The sequence below is a fragment of the Agelaius phoeniceus genome, chromosome 32 (genome assembly GCF_051311805.1).
Source record: "Agelaius phoeniceus isolate bAgePho1 chromosome 32, bAgePho1.hap1, whole genome shotgun sequence".
NCBI lineage: Eukaryota > Metazoa > Chordata > Aves > Passeriformes > Icteridae > Agelaius > Agelaius phoeniceus.
This window is the reverse complement of record NC_135296.1, coordinates 529,535-539,039: the sequence shown is the minus strand read 5'-3', so window position 1 is coordinate 539,039 and position 9,505 is coordinate 529,535. Positions and strand designations below refer to the sequence as shown.

The following is a 9,505-nucleotide window of genomic DNA, read 5'->3' as shown; positions in this document are numbered from 1 at the left end:
AGAGAAAATGGGGATGGGGGGAAATGGGAATAGGGGGGAAATGGGGGGAAATGGGAAAAAATGGGAGTAGGGATGAGAAAATGGGAAAAAAGGGGAATGGGGGGAAAAACGGGAAAAAGAGGGAAATGGGGGAAAACGGAGATGGGGGAAAATGGGAAAAAACGGGGATGGGGAAAAATGGGAATGGGGGGGGGGAAAAGGGGAATGGGGAGGGGGAAACACCGGGAATGGGGGAGGGGGAGAACGGGGCGGGAAAATGGGGAGGATGGGAGGAAAAAGGGAGGGGACTAGAGAGAAAAGTGAGGGGAGCGCCGGGCCCGGACCCCGCCCCACAGAGCGGGGATAAAGCACAATTAACCTAATTAACCTCTAATTACCGCGGGGGAGGGCTCCCAAAGCACGGCCCGGGGGGGGGGGCAGCCGGAATTCCGTCAGAAACGGGGATTTGGGGTTCGCGGGTGGAGGGGAAGGGGATGGAGGGGCTGGGGGTCGCCCCGGGAGCCGGGAACTGCCCCGGGAACGGCCCCGCGGTGCCCCCGGCCCGGTAAAACCGGACCCGGCCGCTTCCCAAACAATCCCGGTTTGGCCCCGGGGTCCGGCGGCCGCGGGGAGTTCCCGGAGGGGCCGGGAGCAGCCGCCGGTACCGGGCCGGGAGCACCGGGGAGCAGCCGCCGGTACCGGGCCGGGAGCAGCCGGCCGGTACCGGGCCGGGAGCAGCCCGCCGGTACCGGGCCGGGAGCTCCGGGAGCAGCCGCCGGTACCGGGCCGGGAGCAGCTGCCGGTACCGGGCCGGGAGCTCCGGGAGCAGCCGCCGGTACCGGGCCGGGAGCAGCCGCCGGTACCGGGCCGGGAGCTCCGGGAGCAGCCGCCGGTACCGGGCCGGGAGCAGCCGCCGGTACCGGGCCGGGAGCACCGGGAGCAGCCGCCGGTACCGGGCCGGGAGCTCCGGGAGCAGCCGCCGGTACCGGGCCGGGAGCTCCGGGAGCCCGCGGCGCTTTGTGGGCGGTGAAAGGAGCGGCAGATGCTCCGCGGTTCCCCCGGCCCCGCACACAAAGGCGGCTCGGGAACGGCTCCCGCGGGCTCCGGGGGGAGATGGGGCCGGGCCCGGTACCCGGGAGGAGCCGCGGGCTCGGCCCCGGAGCGGCCGCCGTGCCTCAGTTTTCCCCCCGTTGCCCGGTATCGGCGTCAAACCGCGCGGTAAATGAGGCGAATTAGCGCCGTTGTTAATGAGCCCGAGGGGAGGGGGCCGGGGGTCGCCCGCCCCAGCACCGATCCCAACCGGGAGCCGCGGGAATCCGAGCACAAAGCGCAGGAGGCGCCGGGTTTGGGGAGAAAAGGAGGGAAAAACCTCAAAGAACGGGGAAAAAAAATCCCAAAGAACGTGAAAAACCTCAAAGAACGGGGAAAAACCTCGAAGAACGGGGAAAAAAACCCCAAAGAACGGGGAAAAAACCCGAGACAAAGAGGAGCCGGCGGCGGCCGCCGCCCCCCGCGCCCCCCGGAACCCGGGGGGGTGCCCGGAAGGTCACGGAATTGGGGGCCGTTTCGGGCAAAAGTGGCCGGGAGCGGGGGGGGGGGGGGGGAATGGGAATGAACTTTCCGCAGCCTCCGGGAAACGCCGGGGAACCGGGGACCCCCCCCCCCCCACCGATCCCGAGCGGCCCCCGAGGAGACCCCCGGCTGGGGGGGGGGGGGGGGGGGGTGGGGGGGGGGGGGGGGGGCGGGGCGGACCGAGACCCCCCCCCAAAAGTGAAGAACATTGAACCCCCCCCCCCCCCCCCAGCCCCTCTCTGAACCCCCCCAGGCCAGCCCAGCCCCCCCCAGGCCCTGCACCCCCAAAACCCCTCCCATCCCAAACCCCCCTCCATCCCCAGAGACCCCTCAGGGCCTCCCCAGCCCAACATTGACCCCTCAGGGCCTCCCCCCGCCCCCTCCCCATCCCCAGAGGACCCCTCAGGGCCTCCCCCCGCCCCCCCCACCCGACCCCTCAGGGCCCCTCCCCCCTCCCCCTCGGCCCCCCACGCCCCCTCCCCCGCCGGGCCCCCCGCCCCGCCCGGGCCCCCGCGCGCACTCACGGCCGTAGAGGGCGATGGCGGCGCTGTCGGGGCCGGTGCGGACCTCGAGGCGCAGCGGCTGCTGCTCCTGGTGCCGCTGGATCTCCCCGTTCGCGTCCCCGACCGTGAGGAGCCGCACGCCGGGGAACACCGACACCGCGGCCATCTTGGACCGCGCCGCGCCCCGCCCACCCGGGGCCCCCGCCCCCCGACCCGGCCGCGCCCACCCCCGACCCGGGACCCGCCCAGGGGTGGCCACGCCCACCCTGTGGTGGACACGCCCCCGAATCCCGGGAGCGGCAGGGGAGGGTGGCGCCCCCCTGGCGGACAGAGAGGGCAACGGGAACGGGCACCGGGAACGGGACACCGGGGAACGGGACACCGGGATAGCGGGAATGGGCACCGGTACTGGGACACCGGGGAATGCGGCGGCGCTGGAGACGAACACCTTTATTGGCACCCCGAGAGTCGGGAGGAGCCCGGCAGCACCGGAGGGGGGGGGGGGTCCTCCCGGAGGGCTCCCGGTGACCGGATCCAGGGCCAGCCTCGATCCGTGCGGACACCGGGACGCGCTCACGGCTCCGTGTCCTCACCGGGACCCCTCACGGGGACGGCGGCGTCGGCGCGGGGGCCAAGGGGAAGCTCTGCCGGGACAGGAGGGGCGCGGGGTGTGAATTTTGGGGATCCCGGGGTGGGACTGAGGGGTCCGGGGCGGATTTGGGGTCACGGGGAGTCCGGCCTTACCGGGGCCGGTACCGTGGGGCTCTGTCCACGCCGCCAGCCGGACGCCTGTGAGGACAGAACCGGTGGCACCGGGGGGGGCCCAGCAGAGTGGAGTGGGGGTCCCTGGGCTCTGAGCCCCCCGGGATTCCCGGTTTCCGAACCCCCCCCGGGATTCCCGGTTCCGAACCCCCCCGGGATTCCCGGTTCCGAGCCCCCTCCCACCTCTCCTGGCCGCGGTTGCAGCCCCCAGCAGCAGCAGCAGCCCCGGGAAGGCGACACCGACCGAGACCGGGAGGACCCAGGGAGGATCTTGGAAGGGAGAGAGGGAGGGGATCACCGGGATCCGGCACCGGGATCCGGCACCGGGACCGTGACAGGGAGCAGCCCCGGGCGGTGCCGGTGCTGGTGCCGGTACCGTTCTGCAGGGGTCCCGGTGCCGTTCTGCAGGGTCCCGGTGCCGTTCCACGGGGTCTCTGCCGTGGGTGCGGGTGCCGCGGCGGTGCCGGTGCTCGGCTGACATTCAGCATCGCCCAAATCTGGGGAGAAAAACCCCGAATTCGGCTCCAGGCCGGCCCCGGGATGCGGGACGGGGGATTCCCCCGGGGTTTCCCCGCACCCACCGGAGCCGCCGGTGCCGGGGCTCAGCTCCGACTCCAGCCAGGCGCTGCCGTTGTGGCTCCGGTACCGGCAGCGGAAGCAGCCGGCGGCTCCGGGCAGGGCGAACTCGGCCCAGTGCCGGTCGGGAGCGGCGGGGAGGCTCCGCACCGGCACCGCCGGGGAGCCCCCGGAGCAGCTCGAAGGTGCTGCCGGCGAAGCGCCGCGGGGCCAGGCAGCGGATCCGGGGCGGCCCCGGCTCCGGGGGCAGCCGGAGCAGCAGCGGCGCCGGGAGGAGCCTCGGGGCGGCGGCGGTACCGGAACCACGGCGGGGAACCCCGGGGGGAACCCCGGGAAGAATCCTGGGGGGAATCCCGGGGAGAATCCTGGGGGGAATCCCGGAGATCCCGGCGGGAATCCCGGGTTGAATTCCGGGGAGAATCCCGGCTGGAGTCCCGGCAATCCCGGCGGGAATCCCGGCTGGAATCCCGGGAATTCTGGCGGGAATCCTCGCCGGGATCGTGCCTGGTCTGGCTCAAGCACGAGGCTGCAGCCATGAGGAGCAGAAACGCCAACCTCATCTTCATCCTCATCCTCATCCTCATCCTCATCCTCCTCCCGCTTCAGGGGCTCCCCAGGATGGAGGAATCACCCGGGATCAGCCAGGATCCGCCGGGGCCCCGCCTGGGGCTCGGGGCGCAGGAAGGAAGCGCCTGCTCGGCCTCAGGAAATGGAGCTTTTCAGCCATTGCGCAAAAATTGGGTTTTTTACACCCAAAGCTCCGAGCTCGGGGTGGGGGGGGGAGGAGGGGGGAAATGGGGCTGCTCCAGGCTGGGAACGGATTTGTGTGAAATCTGAAATTATTGTGATTTTCACATGAAAGGGGTGGAGGAAGGGAGCCTGGGATCCCAGATCTGCCCTGAGGCCCCAAAATCTGCCTCAAAACCCCCCAAATCTGCCCTGAAACACCTCAAATCTGCCCTCACCCCCAAATCAGCCCCGAGCGTCCCCAGGTTTGCCCCAGATCTTCAAATCTCTCCCCAATTTCCTACCTGGACCTGAAAATCCGCCCCAGATTCCCCAAATCTACCCCAAAATTCCCCAAATCTGCCCCAAATTCCCCCCCGACCCCCACGCGGTGCATTGTGGGACTCCATCTCCGCCAGGGGGCGCTCGCCAACCCCGCGCGCTGAGGAGGGGGCGGGCCCAAGTTCGCGCTGACCAATCAGAACTCAGGACGTCCGGGAGGGATCAGCCAATGAGCGCGGAGGGGGAGGGGAGAGGACCCCGCGCCTGAGAGGACCCCCGAGGGCGCCTGAAAAAATCCGGGATCCGCGACTGGGGAAGCACCGGGATCTTCCACGGGGATCTTCCGCCGGGCTCTGTCACCGGGACTGTCAGCGGAATCCGCCGCCGCCGCCGGGATCGCCCTCAGGCGGGGTCCTTGCGTCCCCTCCCGCCTCAGGCAGCGCCGCGGGCAGCCCCGGGGAGGGGGGGGCCTTCCTGAGCGGCGTCGCGCGGCGATGGCGGCGCCCAGGACGGGTCCCGGCGGGATTTCCGTCCCAAATTCCGCCAATTCCGGGTTTCGCTGCGATGAATCTCGTCCGGAATTGGGGTGAATCCCCCGGATCCAGTCCCGGTGTTCGGGGTGGATCCCGCGGCTCCCCCGTCCCGACGCACACGAATTAAATTTGGGATTTTTGTAACCGTTTTTATCCGTTCCGCACGGAATTCCCCCCCCCCGAGAACGGGACCGGGCTGGATCGGTGGGAACGGGGGGAGCCACCCCATGAGCCCCCCGCCCCCCGGAATTCTACAACTCACTCGGTTTTGGATTTTTTTTCCCTTTATTCCGATTTTTTTGCGGTTTTTAGTTCATTAATGGGACGCGGAGCGGAGGGCACTTCGGGGGGACCCCCGGGGGGGGCCGGAGCCGCCCCCCCCAAAACCGCCCCCGGCTCGTTAATGGATTAATTGGCCCCCCCGAGCCGGGGGGGTCGTTAAGGCACCGGGGCCGGGGGGAGGGTCGGAAAAATCCACATTATTGCTGGGCCGCCATTTGTTCCTTTTTTTTTTTTTCTTTTTTTTTTTTTTTTCTTTTTTCTTTTCCTGGTTTGTTTTTTGTGTGTTTTTTTCTTTTTTCTTTTTTCCCTCTTTTTTTTATGGTTTTTTTTATACAATTAATACAAGTCTGTAAAAATATTTACAACCCTCGGCTCCCGGCGGAGCGGGATCGGGAACGGGGGCCAGGGGAGGGGAGAAGCTTCCAGAGCAAAGCCCCCTCCCCCACCCCGGGGGGGCCGCAGCTTCCTCCCCCTCCCCCTCCTCCTCCTCCTCCTCCTCCTCTCCCGGGGAATCCCCGGGATGAAAATTCCTGAGGTTCTCAGGGAATTGGGATCGTTGCTGAATCCTTCTGGGAATTCCAGTGTCTTCCCCTGCTCAAAAACCCCAATTCTTTTTAAAAAAAAAAAAAACCCAAAAAACCAAAAGAAAAAAAAAAAAACAACCAAAAACCCAAACCCCTGGGAGGGGGGCAGGGGGAGGAGCCGCGGGTGGGTTTGGGGCAAATCCCCGGAATTCGGGAACAGAGGAGGAGGAGGAGGAGGAGGAGGGGGGGAGGAAGGCAGAGGCGGGGCCCGGGGCCCTCCCCCCCTCGGGAATTCTGACAAAGTGCAAAAGTTCCCCTCCCCCCCCCCGCCCCCCCACCCCAAAATCCATCAGTGCCCGGGGGGGGGGGGAGGGAGGGGCACCGGGAGGGCCCCGGAGCTGCCAGGATCAGCTGCTGGGGACCTGCCCGGGATCAGCTGCCCCCCGCCGGGATCTGGGATCAGCCCGGGACGGGATCACCCTGGGATGGGATCCGGGATCAGCCCCAGGATTTGGGATCAGCCCGGGACGGGATCAGCCCGGGATGGATGCGGGATCAGCCCCAGGATTTGGGATCAGCCCGGGACGGGATCCAGGATCAGCCCCAGGATCTGGTATCACCCTGGGATGGGATTTGGGATCAGCCCGGGACGGGATCCGGGATCAGCCCCAGGATTCGGGATCACCCCGGGATGGGATCCAGGATCAGCCCCAGGATCTGGGATCACGCCAGGATGGGATCCAGGATCAGCCCAGGATTTGGGATCAGCCCAGGATGGGATCAGCCCGGGATGGGATCCGGGATCAGCCCCAGGATGGGATCCGGGATCAGCCCCAGGATCTGGTATCACCCCGGGATGGGATTTGGGATCAGCCCAGGATTTGGGATCAGCCCAGGATGGGATCCAGGATCAGCCCCAGGGTCTGGGATCAGCCCGGGACGGGATCACCCTGGGATGGGATCCAGGATCAGCCCAGGATTTGGGATCAGCCCAGGACGGAGATCAGCCCAGGACGGGATCCGGGATCAGCCCCAGGGTCTGGGATCAGCCCCAGGATCTGGGATCACCCCGGGATGGGATTTGGGATCAGCCCAGGATTTGGGATCAGCCCGGGATGGGATCCAGGATCAGCCCGGGATGGGATCCAGGATCAGCCCAGGATGGGATCCGGGATCACCCCAGGATTCAGAATCCCCTGGGATCAGCCCCAGGATCACCCCAGGGTCTGGGATCCCCCTGGGATCAGCGCCAGGATCAGCCCCGGGGGCGCTGGGCTGGCTCTGGGTTGGTTTTTTCCCCGTTTTCCCCGTTTTCCCCCATCCCGGCCGTTCCGGGGCGGCGCTGGCGGCTGCGGGGCAGGCGGATCCCCGCGGATCCCGGCGCTAATCCAGCAGGGAGGGCTCGGCGGGGCGGATGATGGTCGGGCGGCTCGGGGCCGCCGGGGGGCCTCCCTGTGGGGGAACGGGGGCGTCTGAGGGACCGGGGGGGTCCTGGGGATCCCAGTGAGAGCCAAATGGATCCCAGTGAGAGCCCAGTGGATCCCAGTGAGAGCCCAGTGGATCCCCAGTTGGGCTCCAGTGGATCCCAGTGAGACCCCAACGGATCCCAGTGAGACCCCAGTGGATCCCAGTGAGACCCCAGTGGATCCCAGTGAGACCCCAGTGGATCCCAGTGAGAGCCCAGTGGATCCCAGTGGGACCCCAATGGATCCCAGTTGGACTCCAGTGGATCCCAGCCCTTCCCAGTGGATCCCAGTGTCCCCAGCCCTCCCCAGCAGGTCCCAGTTCTCCCAGTTGATCCCAGTGTAATCCCAGTGTATCCCAGCCTTGCCCAGTGTCTCCCAGCCCTTCCCAATGGATCCCAGTTGCAATCTGAGTGGATCCCAGCCCTCCCCAGTTGATCCCAGCATCTCCCAGCCCTCCCCAGTGTGATCCCAGTGTATCCCAGCCCTCCCCAGTGTCTCCCAGTGTGATCCCAATGGATCCCAGTGCAATCCCAGTGTATCCCAGCCCTCCCCAGTGTCTCCCAGTGTCTCCCAGTGTGATCCCAATGGATCCCAGTGCAATCCCAGTGTCTCCCAGCCCTCCCCAGTGTCTCCCAGTGTGATCCCAATGGATCCCAGTGTAATCCAGTGTCTCCCAGCCCTCCCCAGTGTGATCCCAGTGTATCCCAGCCCTCCCCAGTGTCTCCCAGTGTCTCCCAGTGTCTCCCAGTCCCCGCCGTGTCTCACCTGGGCACTCCGGGCGGGATCCCGGGCGGGATCCGCGGCGGGCCGGGCGGGGATCTGGGGCGGGGCCGTGAAGGGGTCGCTGGCGGCGGCGAAGGGGCCGAGGCGGGAGGGGATGGGGGGCGCGGCGAAGGCGGGCGGGGCCGGGCCGGGCGGGGCCCCCCCGGGCAGCGGCAGCAGCGGCGGCCCCGGGGCCGGGGCGCGCAGGGACGGGGGGCGGCCCGGGGGCAGCAGCGCCGAGGGCGGGCGGCGCTGCGGGGGCGGGCTGCAAACGGAACGGGAATGGTCAGCGGGGTGGGAACGGGAATGGACATGGGAATGGACATGGGAATGGTCATGGGAATGGTCATGGGAATGGACACAGAATGGACATGGGCTGCAAACAGAACGGGGTGGTCAGCGGGGTGGGGAACGGGAATGGGAATGGGAATGGTCATGGGAATGGACACGGGCTGCAAACGGAACGGGGATGGTCAGCGGGGTGGGAATGGGAATGGACACGGGAATGGTCATGGGATGGGAATGGACACGGGATGGTCAGCAGGATGGACATGGGATGGGAACGGTCAGCGGGATGGACACGGGATGGGAACAGAATGGGATGGGAATGGACATGGGACTGGTCAGCGGGATGGACACAGGATGGGAATGGACACGGGATGGGAATGGGAATGGACACGGGAATGGACACGGGAATGGTCATGGGAATGGACATGGGATGGACACGGGATGGGAATGGACATGGGAATGGACACAGAATGGACATGGGCTGCAAACGGAACGGGAATGGTCAGCGGGGTGGGAATGGACATGGACACGGGAATGGACATGGGAATGGACACGGGAATGGTCATGGGAATGGACACAGAATGGACATGGGCTGCAAACGGAACGGGGCGGTCAGCGGGGTGGGAACGGGAATGGGAATGGGAATGGTCATGGGAATGGACACGGGCTGCAAACGTAACAGGGATGGTCAGCGGGCTGGGAATGGACATGGACACGGGAATGGACATGGGAATGGACACGGACACGGGATGGTCAGCAGGATGGACATGGGATGGGAACGGTCAGCGGGATGGACACGGGATGGGAATGGACACAGGATGGGAATGGACACGGGAATGGACACAGGATGGGAATGGACACGGGAATGGTCAGCGGGATGGACACAGGATGGGAATGGACACGGGATGGGAATGGACACGGGATGGGAATGGACATGGACTGGGAATGGACACGGGATGGGAATGGACACGGGAATGGACACAGGATGGGAATGGACATGGACTGGGAATGGACACGGGAATGGACACAGGAATGGACACGGGATGGGAATGGACACGGGATGGGAATGGACATGGAATGGTCGGTCAGTGGGGCTGGGATCGCTCATTTGGGATGCACATGGGGTGGCACGACTCAACCCGCACTGGGAGCAATGGGAACCCCACTGCCAACACCCCAATATCCAAGGGAACACCCCAGCACCCACGGCAGTGCCCTAATCCTGCTGAGAACCACCTCAATCCCTCTGG

At 66.6% G+C, this 9,505-nt stretch overlaps 1 protein-coding gene across 1 annotated transcript in view; it reads right to left on the bottom strand.

Moving 5' to 3' along the window:
• Positions 1-7,122: 7,122 nt before the first annotated feature.
• DNM2 (dynamin 2) overlaps positions 7,123-9,505 on the bottom strand; it is a 30,525-nt gene continuing 28,142 nt past the window's right edge. Inside the window, exons 20-21 of the mRNA XM_077192219.1 lie at positions 7,884-8,232; positions 7,123-7,191 (exon numbers count right to left, since the gene is read on the bottom strand). Coding sequence (XP_077048334.1) covers positions 7,123-7,191; positions 7,884-8,232 — 418 coding nt within the window. The remainder of the gene's footprint in view (positions 7,192-7,883; positions 8,233-9,505) is intronic.